This window comes from Narcine bancroftii, chromosome 14 (genome assembly GCF_036971445.1).
Source record: "Narcine bancroftii isolate sNarBan1 chromosome 14, sNarBan1.hap1, whole genome shotgun sequence".
NCBI lineage: Eukaryota > Metazoa > Chordata > Chondrichthyes > Torpediniformes > Narcinidae > Narcine > Narcine bancroftii.
The window spans coordinates 46858451-46877136 of NC_091482.1; the positions used below are offsets into that span (position 1 = coordinate 46858451).

The following is an 18686-nucleotide window of genomic DNA, read 5'->3' on the forward strand; positions in this document are numbered from 1 at the left end:
TTTCAGCTGCTCCCGTTGGGGAAGAGATCCAGGAGTATCGGCGCCAGCACCACCAGGCTGAGGAACAGCCTCTTCCCACGGGCCAGTGAGAATGCTGAACAACCAAAGGAACTGCTCACACTGACCCTCCGAGACTCTCAAATCCATGAAACAATATTTATTTGTTCATTTGCACAGATGAAATACTTGTCCTGCATAGGTATTGTTTGTCAGTATGTGTGTTGTGTCTGGTTCTGGGTCTGTGTGTTTTGCACCGAGGACCGGAGAACACTGTTTTGTTGAGTTGTACAATAAAGTTTGATTTGAAAATGAAGCTTTCACTGGGAATGGGAGAGAAGGAACCTCCACAACCATGAAGGTCACTGATATCTTACCCCTGTGGCCTTCTCTGCTAGTGCACTGGAATCTTTCAGATGACACTCCTAACTGCCCTCGGTGACACTGTATTTTATTAAACATTGTAGCGTGAAAGGGCCGACCAGTCTCAGATGATGCAGTCATTTAGTTGGTTTCTCTCCTACCGACAAAAAACATTTAAAAAATCTCACGGTGACTGTGAGGAGTTTACTCGTTCTCCCCGTGTCTACTTGGATTTCCTTGGGGGGGGGAGGGGGCTCCGAGTTCCTCCCACCCTTCAAATTGTACGGGGGGGGGTCGAGGTAAATCGGGTGTAATTGGGCAGCACGAGCTTGTGGGCCGAAAGGGTCTGTTACCATGCTACGTTTATTTAAAAATTGAATTCAAATCGTTTTGTGATTTCAGTTTGAAATGTACTGTGCCCCCTCCCCCAGGGGGCTGTGTGGTCCCCATTGAGAATGATTGATTCAAACACATTAGGATTTCTTGTCGAAGGTAACAACAATGAACATCAGATCCTTTTTGGCTCAGTTGCAACAAAATGGAGAGCAGGTATAAAGTCAACGAAAGCATTCAGACAGGATGAAGCTGGTGGACCCCCCCCACCCAGTTTCAGCCGGTTCACTTTCACGCCGAGGAGTCCAAAGCCTCGTTACTAACCTGGTAAAAGATGTGGAAGCTTCGTTCTCCGAGATTTCGTGCTACAACCCTGGATTTCTCCAGAAGGAAATTGGAGATTTTTCCACCATCTGGTTCCCCACCTGGACTGAACTGGATTTCAAAGTATTTCCCCTGCAAAGATTGGCCAAAATTTTAATAACATGGAAAACTACAAAGACATCAGAAGACCATGGATGATAGAGCAAAAACAAAAATCAATGGTGGTTTCAGGGGCTACAGAACCTTTTGCTCTATATTTATATAATTATATGGTTATGTGACTTGTGTTTGAACGACAATCACCACATGATTTTGGAATCCGTTACTCTCAGTGCTTAATATAGAAAGCCAAGTATACATAGTTCACTTGAGACTTCTTAGTTATAGGTTCTAAAATAATACTGTCAGAGTCAAGAGTAGATTAATAAATATCCTCAGACTTTCAATTTAAATGTAATTTAAAAAAAGATTTAGACAAACAGCATGGTAACAGGCCATTTCGGCCCACGAGCCCGTGCTGCCCAAATTAACCTACATCCCCGGTATGTTTTGAATGGTGGGAGGAAATTGGAGCCCTCAGGGAAAACCCACGCAAACATGGGGGGAACATACAATCTTCTTATAGACAGCGCGGGATTCCATTACTTGATTTTGTATGTTTTTAGTTAACACAGCGGCAAAGTAAATATTCACATTAAAGCAATGAAAGACACTCCAAAAATGTATCCATTTTTCCTCCGAATGTTGCCCCTTCCACATTCAACTTGCAACAGTTTTTTTAAAAAATATATAAATTCTAGCCATCGTGAGGATATCATAATGTTGGAAAGAATACAAGTTTTAGTAGGTTGTTGCCAGGAAATGGGGCATTGTGGAAAACTGGCCCTGTTTTCCTTAGTGCACAGGAGGGTAGGGGGCTATATGGAACGAGTAGTCAACAGAAGTAGTGGAGCCAGGTTAACTTCCTGGGATGGCAAAAGATTGGAGGGGGCTGGACCTAATGAGGGGAAGTGGGACTAAAGCAAGAGGGCATGTTCAGCCTAAACAATATGGATCTATCAAAGAAAGGTGGACGGGGGAAGAATTTGGTGTTGTCTGTAAGGAGTTTGTACGCTCTCCCCATGTCTGCGTGGGTTCCTCCCACTGTTCACAAACATACCGGTGGTTGTAGGTCAATTGGGTGCAATTGGCTCGTGGGCTGAAAGGCCCTGTTACAGTGCTGCATATCTAAATTAAAAAAAATTAAAGTAACTTTCCAAAAGCAATGCAAAACCAATGCCTAAAGCTAGATTTATGGCCCAAACTGAATCATTACGATTGATAGGGCCACACCAGGGTGTAAGTGAAGGTCAGGATTGAACTCATCAATGCCGGGAAGCAGTAAATGATTGAAAAGGTTCGGCACTGTCCCAAAAGCAAATAACATTAACCCAATCTTGGCTCCCCTCCTTGCAAGGTAGAAACTGAATTTGAGGTCCGTGAGCCACTTTATGGTTTTTCCAGAAAGAGAATTTATCTCGAAGACGTCTCCCTTGTTTTTGCGTTGATGGGAGTTTGGTCAATTTTTTGACTCTGGTGACCATATACGCAGACCATTCCATTTGTGCACTCAGTAGGTTTTTGGACCACAGTAGCCTGAATACGCCTGGGATTGTCTGATCTCGGAAGTTAAGCAGGCTCAGGTCTGGTCAGGACTTGGAGGGGATACCGCCTCAGAACACCAGGTGCTCTAGGTCTCTGTGAGGGGCGCTGGACAAAGTGGCGACTGTCTTACGGTAGAGAAAACTCAAAGAATTTTGAGTTTTTTACATTCTAAATGTAGTATTACCCTATAATTAACAGATGCAGAAACAAGCTCTCAAAGCACAATCTACTCTCTCACAGAGTAGTGTTGTCATATGCAACCTCCTTGCTGCTAACAAGTCAGTGATTTGGCAGTGGCAAAGGTTTTCCTGCTCATTTTCCTTATGACATATTAGCGTCATATCAGAGTCACTTGGCCATCATTTCCTCCCCCCCCTCCCCCAACAAGTCTCTCTATCCCTCTGTTTCCCTTCCACCTCCTCCTCTCCCCCATCTCTTCTCCTCTCCCACCCATGGCCCCTCACTTGTTAGCCTGTGCGCTCCCCCCCACCTCTTTATGCCTGCCTGTTTTTGCTTGTACTTGACGAAGGGCTGAAGCCCAAAACATTGGTTACCCTCAACTTCCTGTGGATGCTGCCCTTTTCTGTTATCCTGGCACCTATCTTCTCTCCCAGTTGGACCACGCACAAAGGGTCATTTGTGTTGGGCACATATGCGTCACGGTTAGCACAGCACCCTTACTGCATCCGTGACAGGGGTTCAACTGCTGTTTGTGAGGAGTTTTTTTATGTTCTCACCATGCCTGCATGGGTTTCCTCCAGGTACTCTGGTTTCCTTCCACCCTTCAAAACATACAGGGTTGTGGGTTAATTGGGTGAAATTGAGGGAATGGGCTTGTGGGCTGGAAGGGCCTATTACCATGGCTCCATTTTGCCCATACCTTGATGAAGGCCTCAAGTCCAACCTTTGGTTATGTATCTTTATCTTTGCGACATAAAGTTCACTGTTCGACCTGCGGGGCTTTTCCAGTGTTGTGTTTTCACTGTGACTAACATGTGCTTACTTTCCAAGGTCAAAGAGGCCTTGGGGGCAGTGGAGTGGCGAGCCCATAGAACTGTGGCCTTGCTGTCCAGCATCCCAAGGTTATGCCTAACTTCTGATGCGGCCTGTGTAGAATTTGCACGTTCTTCCTGTGACCATGTTCGTTTTACTCCCCCACCCCCACCAAGTGCTCCAGTTCCACCCCACACCCCTGCCACATGTAGGTTGGTTATTTGGCTGCTAGAAATTCAAGTTCAAGTTTATTGTCACATGTACCTCAGTGCAATGAGAAAGTTTATTATGTGAGCAGTTTAACTCGACATCCCATACACAGCACAGCAATTAAAAACACGTGCACGAGTACAGAGTTACAGACAGAGAACAGCTAGTAAAGAATAAAAGCCACATAAATTTGCCGCTGTGAGGTTCATTCATGAGTCTGAAAACAGCAGAAAACAAAATATCCTTGAATATAGTGGTGCGAGACCTCACACTTATGAATTTTTATCTTGATCAGAGAAGGAAGAAGAAAATGTGGCCATGTTGGGATGTGTCTTTTAACAAGCCAGCTGCTTTTTCAAGGCAGCAGGAAGTATAGGAGGCATCCGGCAACAGGAGGCTGATTTGTGTGGTGGTCTGAGCTGTGTTCAAAACTCTGTATTTTCTTGTGGTCTTGATCAGTTCTCATCCCACACAGTGATGTCCTCCGACAAGATACTTCCCATGGTCCATCTGGCTTTTGACCATCCCATCGACATGGGCAGACCAGAACTGGAGATGCTTAGTCAAAAAAAAAACCACCCATGGCTGTCCACTATCACCCCTCAAATGCTGTTGAAGTGGACAGGAGAGGGAGCTCCACCCCATCTCCCCTGGAAGTTTATGACCAGAACCTTAGTGGGTGAATGGTAGACAATAGGAGAGGGGAACAGCTGGGTTAGTTGATGGGAATGTCGGGAGAATAAACTAAGATTGGAGCAAGTGCAAACCCGACGGGCTACAGGATCCATTTTGGTGGTGTGTATTTGTGACTCTGAACTCTTAATCATCTGTAGACTGACACTGCCTTACTTTGACATTTCGTGCACTATTTTTATTTATTTTTGTAAATAAATATTTGCTCTGTGATGCTGCCACAAGACAACAAATTTCATGACTTTTTCATGACGATAAATTCTGGTTCTCTGAATGTTCCAAATGATGAGAGATTTGGTCTTCAGACCAATCCAGACTTGAGATGGAAGGGGTTTGAAAATTTCTGATATGGAACACTTCAATTGATGCATCAAAATCGATATTTTGAATGCTATTTCAAGAGAAGTGTCATAGATTGGCTTGATTCATATGGTTGGGGGGGGGGGGGGTGAGTGAGGAATTTCACGTGAGGAATCCATTGCCACGAACATGTCACGAAATTTGTTGTTCTGCAGCCGCATCAGTGCAAATACCGCGATAAAATTCCATTTAAAAATAAATACCGTACATTAGTGAGAAAATGAGGCGGTGTCTGTGGTTCGTTGTCCATTTAGAAATCTGGGGAAGAAGTTGCCCTTGTACCTCTGCGTCTTCAGACTCCTGTACCTCCTTCCCGATGGCAGCAGTGTGAAGAGGGCATGGCCTGGGTGTTGGGAGTAAATTTAACGTCCTCGGAAGGTGGCCAAGGGGATATTCCCGATTAAGCAGTCAGGACCTAAATTCTCATCAGTTAAGGCACAAACTCTTGTCCTTGAACAGAAGGTATCCCCCAGAGAGAGGGTTCAGAGCGTACAAGATTGAGAGGGGACTTGATAGAGGTGTTTAAGATTTTAAAAGGGACAGACAGCGTAAATGTGGATAGGCTTTTTCAATTAAGAAAGGGGGAGATTCAAACTAGAGGACATGGTTTAAGATTGAAGGGGGAAAATTATAAGGGGAACATGAGGGGAAATTTCTTTACGCAGAGGGTGGTGGGGATGTGGAATGAGCTTCCGGCAGACGTGGTCGAGGCGGGATCATTGGTTACATTTAAGGAAAGACTGGATCATTACATGGATAGGAGGGGACTAGAGGGGTATGGACCGGGTGCTGGTCAGTGGGACTAGGAGGGTGGGGATTTGCTACGGCATGGACTAGTAGGGCTGAACTGGCCTGTTCTGTGCTGTAAGTGGTTATATGGTTATTTTTCTTTCTTTGGCTTGGCTTCGCGGACAAAGATTTATGGAGGGGGTAAATGTCCACGTCAGCTGCAGGCTCGATTGTGGCTGACAAGTCCGATACAGGACAGGCAGACACGGTTGCAGCGGAAAATTGGTTGGTTGGGGTTGGGTGTTGGGTTTTTCCTCCTTTTTCTTTTGTCAGTGAGGTGGGCTCTGCGGTCTTCTTCAAAGGAGGTTGCTGCCCGCCAAACTGTGAGGCGCCAAGATGCACGATTTGAGGCGATATAAGCCCACTGGCGGTGGTCAATGTGGCAGGCACCAAGAGATTTCTTTAGGCAGTCCTTGTACCTCTTCTTTGGTGCACCTCTGTCACAGTGGCCAGTGGAGAGCTCGCCATATAACACAATCTTGAGAAGGCGATGGTCCTCCATTCTGGAGACATGACCCACCCAGTGCAGCTGGATCTTCAGCAGCGTGGACTCGATGCTGTCGGCCTCTGCCATCTCGAGTACTTCGATGTTAGGGATGAAGTCGCTCCAATGAATGTTGAGGATGGAGCGGAGACAACGCTGGTGGAAGTGTTCTAGGAGCCGTAGGTGATGCTGGTAGAGGACCCATGATTCGGAGCCGAACAGGAGTGTGGGTATGACAATGGCTCTGTATACGGTTATCTTTGTGAGGTTTTTCAGTTGGTTGTTTTTCCAGACTCTTTTGTGTAGTCTTCCAAAGGCGCTATTTGCCTTGGCGAGTCTGTTGTCTATCTCGTTGTCGATCCTTGCATCTGATGAAATGGTGCAGCCGAGATAGGTAAACTGGTTGACCGTTTTGAGTTTTGTGTGCCCGATGGAGATGTGGGGGGGCTGGTAGTCATGGTGGGGAGCTGGCTGATTATATGGTTATATCATAACCACCAACATTTTTAATAAAGTAAAACACACAATGTTGGAGAAACTCAGCAGGTCAAACAGTGAACTTTATATAGAAAAGGTAAAACTACATAGCCAATATTTCAGGCTTGAGCCCTTCGTCACAGGCACCCGGCTCATATTTCTCTCTCTGCCACAAAGTGAGCACTGACATGCGTAATGAAGTGAATCGGCTCAACAGTCTCCAGATTGTCACCTATTTCTTATTGGGTGCCAGCTTCAGCTGGCTCTCCAACATTTTCGTGTTACAGTGTTTATTTTAGAATCGATGAAGGAAGTGTAGGAACAATGAGAAGGGAGAATAAAGATCAAATGCAAATATCGTTTTTGGCAGTCCGCTCTTGGTATCTGCTGCTCTCTGCATTCCCACAGACAGTTGAGCAAACAGTCAAATGTTGACCATTTTCCAAGCATGAAACACTACAGCACAGAGACAAGCCTTTTGGCCCATCTATTCTTATTCCTGCACCTGGACTATACCTCTCTCAACCATATAACTATCCAATCTTTCCTTAAAAGTCAGAAATCGAGCCTGCGTTACCTGGTCCATAGCCTTCCATATCCCCTCCCCTCCAATCTGTGCAACTATCCAAACTTAAATGTCCAACTTGAGCCCACCTTCACCACTTCAGCTGTCAGCTTGCTAAAAGCATGTCTTGTGCTCGTCAATCCAAATGCAACGAACTGGGGAAGTGAGTGAGTCTGGCTGGTAATTATTGGACTTCTTGCCTGATTGCTAAATAATAATTGGTGTCTGACTGAAGATTGCATGATTGAGTATTATACAATTTTCTGACACAATCCTATACCATTAATTAATAAATGCCTGAGTAAAAATAGGGACTTTTCAAAAGTATGGGGCAATAAAGAGGGGGAGGAATAAAAACGTGACTAAAAGATTTAAGTTGAGCAGAAATGTCAGTAAATTTGGAGAGATTCCAAAATTAAGGACAAGTGGCCAACTCAAAATCTATTATTTTAAACAAAAAGCTCAGTAATTCTCTCTAAAACAGAAACTACGGATGTACCCAACCAATATTACTTGATGTGAAACTCAAAAAGTCTGCAAAAATGGAGAAATGCTGGAGGATCTCAGCTGGTCTCGCAGCGTCCACAGGAGGTGACAATGCCTGGCAGCTTTTTACTCTTAACCTGAAGCAAGGCTCAGGCCCAAAATGTCGGTAATATATCCTTACCAGCTATGGACGTGGCCAGACCTGCTGCTTGCTTCAACTTCTCAGTGTTTTTACTGTATTACTTGATGTTGAGATTGGACCATAAAGGTACCCCCCCCCACTTCCTAATCGCCAACCCAGGGCGGGGCCATAATGTTTTTATTTGAAATGTAGTAACACAGCGGTTAAGTTACTCAATTGGAAATCTAGAAAGTCTAGACAATGAGCCAGGGAGGTGTCTTCAAATCCCACAATAGCAGCTGGGGAGTGTAAATTCAGTTAAACCAATAAATCTGGAGTTTAAAAAGTGAGTTTCAATAAGAAATTGACTGAATTGTCAAAATCCATCAAATTGGACTAATTACTCTGCAAGGAAGATCGAATTTCCTCGCCTGGTCTCGACTTCATGCTCTAGACACACAGTAAAGCAGTATCATTAGTATTTGATTTCCCTCTGAAGTGGCCAATCAAGCGATTCAGTGCTTGGAGAACCTTAGTCTGGACAATTGTTGGCTGTAACTAATGGCACCTGTGTCCCATGGATGAATTTAACGTCGTGAAAAGTTTACCCACATTACAACCCACTCCCTGGAATCTGCATTGAGAAATGGGTTAGAGGAGACACCCTGACATGGAAATCCTGGAACGATCTGGGCTCTGCAGCACCTACACCCTCTGGCTGAGAGCCCATGCCAGGTGGGCTGGACATGTGGTCGGAATGCCAGACAGCCGATTGCCTAAGCAACTGTGTCAGGGCAAGCGCTCGGTCAAAGGGCAGAAGAAACGTTACAAAAACTGCCTCAAAGACTCCTTCAAAGGCCTGAGTATTGACATCAACATGTGGGAGACCCTTGCCCTCGACCATCCAGCTTGGCGCAGCAAGATCATGACAGGAGCCTGTGCAGCTGAAGTCAGGCGCATCACCGAGACACAACAAAAGCGTGCTGTGTGCAAGGCCCGAGCAGCATCCACTGCCACGACAGCACCCATCCACTTGTGTCCCACATGTTGGCGAGCCTTCAGGGCCTGGATTGGCCTCACCAGTCACCTGGACCCACAGCCACCAATCTCCCATTTGATTTTGAAGTCATGGTCATCTTCGACTACGAAGTATGAACAACAACAACAGAGTAGACACCAGCTGTGGAGAACTGTTCCATTCCTCCTGTTTCGCATCTGACTGGGTTGCTTTGAGGAGGTGGAAAGGGAGCTGACAGGAGGAGCCCATTCGGATGATGGAGGGGGTGGGGAGCAAAATGGCATCGATGGGCAGTTCCAGGTGGGTGAAGCAGTCAGCACGGGGAAGCCTACCACACTGATTCAGGAAGTGATCAACCACATTCTCGGTCTCGGATAATGGTCACAAAAGTGTAGGCGTAAAATATGAAAGTACGCAGACACCGTGATTGAAGTAAAAATGAATCTCAGCAGGTCAAACCGTGTACTTTATATAGCAAAGATAAAGCTACATAACCAAGTCTGTCCTGCCCAATTTACATCCCTTTAACCTACAACCCCCAGTATGTTTTGAAGGGTGAGAGGAAACCGGAGCCCACGGAGAAAACCCATGAGGACACGGGGAGAACGTACAAACTCCTTACAGACAGTGCAGGATTCGAATCCTGGTCCTGATCGCCAGCACTTAAACGCATTGCATCACCTACTAAAGGATATGCATATCAAGTTGGGGGGGGGGGGGGGGGGTTAAGTTTGAAGGAGATACGCTGGGCAAGTTTCTTTATACATAGACAGGAATAAGCTTCCAGGGGTGGCAATGGAGGCAAGAATGATGGTAGTATTTATGAGTCTTCCAAATAGACACATGAACATGCAGGGGACAGAGGGATATGAAATGTGTGCAAGAAACGGAGTTTTGGTGTAATTTGGGTGTCATGTTCTGGAGACATCATGGGTCGTAGGGCTGTCATATGTTCTATGCAATGAAATCAAATTTTGGAAGTGAAGGCCAATCTGCATATATTAACATATTGTATGTTAGAGCATGCAACAGATGAAAGACTTCTACCAGAACTTGGGATAAAAATAATTTGGTTGTGCGTAACAAGATACAATGCAGAATGCACATGGTTTGGCCAAGTTTACAGCCATTGGAAAGTGACCTTGCTACAACTCACCTGCTTCTATCTAAGGAAGGAAACTGAGGGTGTTTTTTTATTTAAAGATAGAATGAAGCCTTTTGAACTCACAAATCGGCTGGAGTTATTGTTTCTCACTGTCTTGGCATTTCCAAATGCTTCCAGGAGAGGGTTTGATTGAAGAATTATATCTTTAATATGCTGCAGTTGGGAAGGAATAAGAAATTATGCTGAATCAAACAATATCTGTTATGCTTGCTAAAGGCCATTTTTCATAAAATAAATGATATTGGACCAGGGTAATAATTACACTGGACCACAAAGATTTTGCTTCCTGAACACTTTTGAGCGGATTTTATGTATTTTGGGCTCTGATCACAAAAATCACCAAAAGATTTTCCTGTCACATACCATTTTTTAAGATACAACCTATTTTTGTGATTTCCTGCCATATTTTAAGTCTACTTCAAGCAGACAAAACCATGAAGTGGAACGTGACAATGAAAATTCATTTTCTGCATTTGCACTTGGACTCCTTCCCTGCTGATCTTGGTGCAGTTAGTGACGAACCCGGTAAAAGGTTTCACCAGGACATGGCGCCCCATGGAAAAGCAGAATCAGACAAGTTGAATCTATCAATGCCGGCCGACGATTGTCGGACACCGACCTGAGAGGCATCAGATGCTGAGTCCAAATGAAAATCAGCAGCGAAATATTTTTGGGTCAGTTGAACGAACGCAACGTGTCAGCGTCGTTATGCAATTAAACTTGCTAAATTCAATAAAAGTTCATCTAATATTTTTCCAACTTCTACATGATTCAGAAAATCCAAAATTATCTTTGTGAAGTTGTCCATCATAATCCCCAATTTTTTTTTCTCAGGAAGCAAACCTTTTGGGAAAAAAATTGTTGTCCAGTGTTATAGAACATTACAGGCCCTTTGGACCATGATGCTGTACTGACCTACATAAACATATTCCACAACAATCTAATTTTTCACTCCCTCACACCCATAACTGTCTATTTTTCTTGCATCCATGTGCCTGTCTGGGAGTCTTTTGAATTGTACCGATTTCCACCACCAACCCTAGCAATGCATTCCAGGCACCCACCACTCACTGAGGACAAACCGTACATCTGACATCTCCCCTGCCTTCTTCCACTCACCTTAAGCAGATGTCCTCTGATATTGGCTATTATTGCTCCAGGAAAAAATGTGCTGGCTGTCCAGCCTATCTCTTCTTTGGCTTGGCTTCGCGGACGAAGATTTATGAAGGGGGTAAATGTCCACGTCAGCTGCAGGCTCGTTTGTGGCTGACAAGTCCGATGCGGGACAGGCAGACACTGTTGCAGCGGTTGCAGGGGAAAATTGGTTGGTTGGGGTTGGGTGTTGGGTTTTTCCTCCTTTGCCTTTTGTCAGTGAGGCCTTTTATAATCTTACATACATCTATTAAGAGACCTTTCCCTTCATTGCTCCAAAGATGTATGACAAGTTCTCCAAACAAAGCAACATCTTGGCAAATCTTAATTTCACCCTCTCCAAAACACCTACATCCTTCCTGTAATGAAGTGACTAGAACTGAATGTAATACTCCAAGCATTGTCTAACCAGAGTTTTGTAGAGCTGCAACATTACCTCATGACCTTTAAGCTCAATCCCGTCTAATGAAAGCCACCAAATGCTTTCTTATCCACTCTTATCAACTTGCGTGGCAACCTTGAGATGGACCCCAAGATCCCTCTGTTCCTCCACACTTAAAAGAATCCTACAGTCAAATCATGTGCTCCATCTTCAACTTCCACCTTCCAAAGTGTATCACTTCACACTTATCCAGACTTCAGTGAATGTGGCACTTTTCCAGCCAACTCTGAATCCTGTCTGTACCCTGTTCTTTTTTTTTTATATATATAATTTTTTATTTAATACTTTATTGTGAGCCATGTTAGTTACAATTAGTTACCCATGATTACCTTCTACACGCTCCACACGCCTCCAACATTTGTATCATCTACCAGCTTACCGATCTACCCTTCCACCTCTTCATCCGGGTAATTTATAAAGATCACAAAGTGCAGGTTTGGCAGATCTGATCTCTGGGGATATCAATGCCACTGACCTCCAGGCAGACCATATTCCATCTACTACTACCCTTTGCTTTCTGTATGCAAGCCAATTCTGAATCCAAGCAGCCAAGATTCCTTGGATCCCAAGGTTCTCAGCTTTCTGAATGAGCCTACCATTAGATACAAAACAGGATTAAAACATGTACCACTCCTTTATGGGCCACCAGCATGCAGAAATCTCAATTGCTACTAGGAGTTCTTGGCCAATTAAGCAATCTTAAAAGAAAAATTCAGCAAAATACTGTTAATTGATCGCCCCGAATGGCCATGTTGATGGGTTGGGGGTTAGAGGTCCAGCTGAACTGCAGATGTGGCACCTTCACACACTAGCCATCTGCACAAGCAATGTAGAGAGGTCCTGCTGCAAGAACCATCGGCCTTACCTGGACTTTGGGCCCACCACCAGACACCCTGGAGATGTAACCCATGATATATTTTGCAGCCACCGTCTTCCCAGCCCCACTTTCACCACTGAAAGAGAAAACATCAACAACAGCAAATATTTCTGCATCCACGCTCCACATTGCTCCACTGTTGTATATTTGTACTGAGCTACAAGCTCAAGTGATTGTCATCTGTCTGGACATGTATACAACCAAAACCACCATTCTCCAGAGCTCAATGCACCCACCCATCATGCACATCACAGAAAATGAAAGATTACCAAACAAGTTCACAAAATATCATTCAAAGTTAATAAGATAGAATTCAAAGTGACCTCAGGGTATTGGCTGGTAAGTCTCCAGGAAGTATTCTCCCTGCCCAACACCTATTGTTTTAAGGCACAACTTATGCTGGCCCAACATCACTTCCTGAAACATACACTCTGTTCCAACCTCCTTTATGGCAAGGAGATTACTAGGAGGACAGAAGGGGGGAAAAAATAATAATTCATGGATGTGTTCAAAGCTCCTTTGAAGAAACGCAGTGCACCCATGGACTCCTGAACCGGGAATCTAGCCCAACTGGCTGACGTGGAGGAGGAGCATTCAGGATGGAGTGGAGGACCCTAGGAACAGACCACCTCACAGTCCCTCCACCCAACCATCCCCCTGGTCATCTCCTGCCCTGCCAGTGGAAGAGCGGGTGGTTCCTACTGCTCTTATCCCCCTCCTGAGAACCCATTGATCCAGAGCAGAAGTACAAAACAACAATGGATTCAACTGCAAGTCACAACCAAAATCAGAGTGAACAGACTGGGGAGGGAGTTGTGCCTCAGGGCTGGAAACAGATCTGCTCCTCACAGGAAAGAATTACAGCAATAAAGAAATAGGAAACGCCCTTCTAGTGCCATTGCTTCACTCACCAGAGATGTTCTCATTTAAATTTCACCGTGCCCGCTGGACAATTTAAATATCAGCAATTAAATATAAAGTATTTGAATTCTTAAAGTAACTTGTCTAAGAAACAATAACCACAAACGATTGGATTTTGCCGCAGAGGGAAACACCTAGTTTCTTCATATCATTCAAGAAGGGTCATTTAGATCTTGTGTACGTCGAGAGGCATCAAAATGGTTGAAATCCACCTGGCTTCTAAATTCAGAAGCAATAAAGAGGGACAACAAATCACAGCATTTTCTACATCTTGGAGTGGCAGATTGAGTTCAAGCTGGATACGTGTGAAATGATGCATTTTGGAAGGTCACACTTGAAGGTGGAGAATGGCAGGATTTTTAACAGTGCAGAGTCAGAGAGACCTTGAGGTCCAGGCCTATAGATCCCTCAAGGTTGCTGCGCACAGGGGGGGCTAAGAAGACATTTGGTGTGCTGGCCTTCATTAATCAGGGGATTAAGTTCAAGAGAGAATGGTGTAGCTCTATAAAACTGGTTTGACCGCATTTTGAAGTGTTGCATGCAGAGGCCACCAGTTTAAGGTGAGTGGAGGGAAGTTTAAGGAAGGTAGGTACCTGGAATGCACTACAGGGGTGATAGTGGAGCCTTGTTCAATAAGGTCATTAAAGACTCCTAAATAGACATAGATACAAGAAAAAGAGAGCTATGGGTGCAGGGAAATATACCCAGATGTATTTAGAGCAGTGGTTCTCAACCTTTTCCTTTCCACCCGCATCCCACCTTTCGTAGTCCCTTACTAACCACAGAGCACCTATGCTGTAAGTAAGGGATTACTTATGTGAGTGGGGACCAAAAAAAAAAGGTTGAGAACCACTGATTTAGAGGTAGGGAAAAATTAGGTTTCTATAGGCTGGCAATGCATTGTGGGCTAAAGGGCCTGTACACTGCTGTAGTGTTTTTATGCCCCATCCCGTAAATGAATCAATGGGAAACAAAATCTTTTGTAGTGAAAGAGGACGTGCAAAAATAAAGCTGATTTCCAAAGAGCAGGCAGCTGTCATCCACACAGGTGAAAGATGACAGTGTGGGTTCGCTTGACTTTCCTTTTCCTTTCTAATCGGCAGTGGGGCTCGTTCAGTTATCTAGTGTTTGTCACATATGGATCAAGCAAGCAGCGAGTACAAAACAATCATGAACAAATCGCATCACAAACTCCTTGCACGTGATTTAAAAGGCCGTACTGCATCAGCAAATCATTTAAAACAACATGGCTTTAACTTCAAATGACTCCGTAGTGGAGAGCTTTCATGCCCCCCACCCCCAGATTATTATTATAACCTGCACCCCATTCCTTTCCTCTGCCCTTCCACTGCACCTCTCTGCGCTGGGGCGCAGAATCAGTTGCAATCTGCCATTTAGTATCGACCAACACCGATTGCCGCCTGGGGCACAACAATCCTGAAGTAGAACCAATGTGTCTGACCCTAGGGGTGTTTTGAGGACATGGAGACAGAAACGCAAGAGAGAAGGGGGGGGGGGGGGAAGAGAGGGAAAGGAATGCTCAGCCAGTCCACCAGGCTGTGCCTTCTAATTCAATTCCACTTTCCTGTACTAACCCAGACATCTAAAAATCTATCACTCTCTGAAGTCCCTCAACCACTGAGCCTCTCCTGTTGCCTTGGAGAGACGATTCCAATCATTCACCATCCTGTGGGATGAGATATTTAGAACATAATACCACACAGAACTGTGCCAAATTTCTTCTCTTTCAGTCTTCAGTGGCCAACCCTTTCCTGGAAGCTGTAATGCCTGATTCAATGCAGCCTGGCTAGCAAAACAAATTGCACTTCCACCTTGTGATGCCCCTTAAGAATTGTGAACACTTCAATGAGATCACCTCTCTGCCTAATCTCTTCTTGCACTTGCCATCTCAGCAATCAAGCTGGCAAACCTTTGGTACATTCCCTGGTAGGCTCCAAGGTTCCGACAGGAATAAAGAGGGGACACTGCATAATAATGTAAACACCAAGATCTGATCTCCAGGAATTAGTGAGTTTGGGTGGGAAAATAATTTGAATTAACCAGAATTTGTTACATGGGGTTTTTTTTTAAATGAAACCTCCAAGATCTTGACAGGGCAGATAATGGTGGGGTGTTTCCCTGGATAGGAGAATCGAAAAGCAGGGGTCATCGAGGCAGGATAAGCCGCACCGGAGAGCAGTTGAGGGAGAGCCATTAACTTCAGAGCAATCAAGGGGTACGGGGAGGTGGCAGGAAGGCGGGATCTCACTCAATGTGAGGGCCAGCTCAAGACACCACACAACTTCTCCTGCTCTGATTGGCTACCTTCTTCAAGACTGCATCACCACAAGGAAATGCAAACTGCTGAACACAAAAGCCTACCAACATTGAATCAAAACCTCATGAAAGAAAAATCGAAGGAAGATGGCAATAAAGTCTGTGGCATTTTAATTGATTCTTTATTACAATTGATTTCTCGTGTAAAGTACAAACTCACGCACCCAAGTCCAAATTTTAGCCATGATGTTACTACAATGCTCTCCAGGTGTAAAAATAAAACTTACCCCTAATGTTTCCCCCAAACTTTCCTCCCTAACTTTCTAGAGCTGTCCCCTGGTGTTTGCCTCTCCCATCCTTGGAAACGAGCACTAGCTGGTCCACCTTATCTATGCCTTTCAGAATCTTGTAGACCTCTATTAAGTCTCTCTTCGCTCCAAAAAGTCCCAGCATTGCTAACCTTGCCTCATAAGACTTATTTTCCAATCTAGGCAACATCCTGGTCAATCCCCTACAGTATGTACCCTCTCCATAGCCAGGGATGCTGGTGGAGGCTGAAACATTTGAGACCCTTAGATGGGCACATGGTGAAAGGCAAATAGAGGGTTACGAGGTAGGAAGGGATTAGGATTTTGGTAGAAATACCCTGTATATAGTTCGGCACATTATCGAGGGCTGAATGTTCTATGTGCTGTAACGTTCTATGTAATATCCCTGATCGAGCAAACTATAAGGTAACACTACAGCTACCAGACACTGGATTTCACCAACAGCGAGTCATTTAAAGGCATAAGCCACAAATACTTTTAAAACCCTCCCAAGGATAAATTGTGTCATGACAGGGTAGAGGAATTAGGAGGAATTTCCTCCTGTATTTTTTAATCCGTTTTTGCAAAAGTACGTTTTAATTACCTGATAATGACACATTGGTTTTCCCCATCAATAATCATGTTGCGAAACATTGTGTCTGCCAGGGCGTAAATATGGGGTGGATTCTCATATGGGGCCTGCATTGAGAAGGAACAAGGCAGCATGAGTAGCGAAAAACGAGTCGCAAATCCAAATAATTGACGGGGATTCTGACGTCCACCAAGTGACTTTGGGAGATGGTGCGTTAAGTGCTATCAGGGTTCTGGGAAAGAGAGAGAGTAAAAGTTTTTACTCTGAACATCAAATAGCACAGAAACTCTAGTTCCTTGGCACTATTACAGACAGAAAGGCCCACCACTTTTGTTATTGAGCAAAAGTCCGAAGCAATCCATTTCATAGCCCCCCTTGAAATGTTGCAAAAGGCAATTCCATTGGTATCTGCTAATCAAGGTCAGATTATTATGTTTTAAAGTGTTTGCATATGACCTACCCTAACAAACCTTTCCCGATTTATCCCCCCAAAACATATCTATAAATTCTGTCACAGTACTCTGACCATAAATTAGAAATCTGAACCTGATTCCGCCCTCACAGCTGAAAGGCATTTACAAACAACTCATCGACCATGTAAAAGGATTTTGTTGCAGACCACAGAAATCTCCCCAATGTAGGCATCCACTTTCTCTCACAGGTCAAAGGAGAGTGTTCAGGACAGGCACTGAGGCCCATTTCTTCATCCACCTTCATCTCCTGATACACAATGATTACTTTCAGGTTGACAAGAAAATTGGCACTGGGGTGTGAAGACTTCTTGAGAGTTTGCTCCCAGAAAATCTGACATTTATGCTAAGTGTTCTTCTCTGATTTCTCTATTCCAATACTCCAAAGTATTATTATACTTCTGTACAAGTTTCAAGTCCTACATGCACAGAAACAGTACACATACCCCACTGTGTAAATGGATCCTGGATTTCCTCAGCTCCAGGTGGACAATCAATGGGGATTGGTAAGAGCATCTCCTCCTCATTCTTCATTGTTACTGGGACACCACAGGCTACATTCTTAGTCCCCTGATCTACTTACTTTGGCCCATGATTGTGTGGCTCAGTATGGCAATAATGACATCTACAAATTTGTCAACAATCCCACGGTAGTAGGTTATATAAAAGGGGACACTGTAAATCAAAGTATTGAGTATAGGATTTGGGTTATTATGTTGAAGATGCTTAAGACATTGGTGAGGCCAAATATGGAATATTTTGTGCCACTCTGGATGCCAAACTACAGGTAGGATATCAATAAGATTGAGAGAGTGCAGAGAAGATCTGCTAGGGTGTTGCTGAGACTTCAGGAGTTGAGTTATAGGGAAAGATTAAACAGGTTAGGACTTTATTCCTTGAAGTGAAGAAGAATAAAGGGACATTTGATAGAGGTTTACAAGATTTTGAGATGTATAGACACAATGGATGTGAATAAGCCTTTTCAACTTAGATTGGGGGAGATAAATACAAGAGGTCATACTTTTAAGCTGAAGGGAGAAAAGTTTACAGGGAATATTAGGGGGAAGTTCTTCACTCAGGGGGTGGTGGGAGTGAGCTGTCATTTGAAGTGGTGAATGCAGGCTTTAAGAATAAATTGGATAGGAGAGGCCTGGAGGGTTATGGAATGGGAGCAGGTCAGTGGGACTGGAGAGCACAGACTAAAAGGTCAAATAGCCTGCTTTCTGAACTGTCGCGTTCTATGGTTCTGTGATTCTATGGGGCAATGAGTCAGCATACAGAAGGGAGATTGAAAATTTGACTGGATGGTGCACCGACAACAACTTCACACTCAATGTCACCAAATCGTGGACTTTAGGAAGGGAAACCAAGAGAAGTACAGTCCAGTGATCATTGGGGGATCAGGGGTGGAGAGGCTGGGAAAATTTAAATTCCTGGGAGTCACTATTTCAAGATGACCTTTCCTGGGCCCATCACACGAATGTCATCATGAAGAAAGCATGTCCGCATCTCTACTTCCTCAGGAGTTTGAGTTGGTTCAATAGAACATTGGAAACCTTGGCAAACTTCTATAGACCTATGCTAGAGAGTGTACGGACCAGCTGCATCATGGTCTGGTATGGGGG

At 44.4% G+C, this 18686-nt stretch overlaps 1 protein-coding gene across 5 annotated transcripts in view; it reads right to left on the reverse strand.

Moving 5' to 3' along the window:
- The window catches only part of myo1ea (myosin IEa), a 162862-nt gene that overhangs the window by 74911 nt on the left and 69265 nt on the right, over positions 1-18686 (reverse strand). For 4 of the 5 annotated variants that reach the window (XR_011348776.1, XM_069911259.1, XM_069911258.1 and 1 more), the window contains 4 exons: positions 16604-16698; positions 12482-12569; positions 10086-10175; positions 1018-1149 (listed from right to left, as the gene is read on the reverse strand). Coding sequence is in view for 4 of the 5 variants with exons in the window: in XM_069911259.1 (XP_069767360.1) it covers positions 1018-1149; positions 10086-10175; positions 12482-12569; positions 16604-16698 (405 nt within the window). In the remaining variant the exon portion in view is untranslated. The remainder of the gene's footprint in view (positions 1-1017; positions 1150-10085; positions 10176-12481; positions 12570-16603; positions 16699-18686) is intronic. The other variant, XM_069911260.1, reaches the window with a different exon arrangement.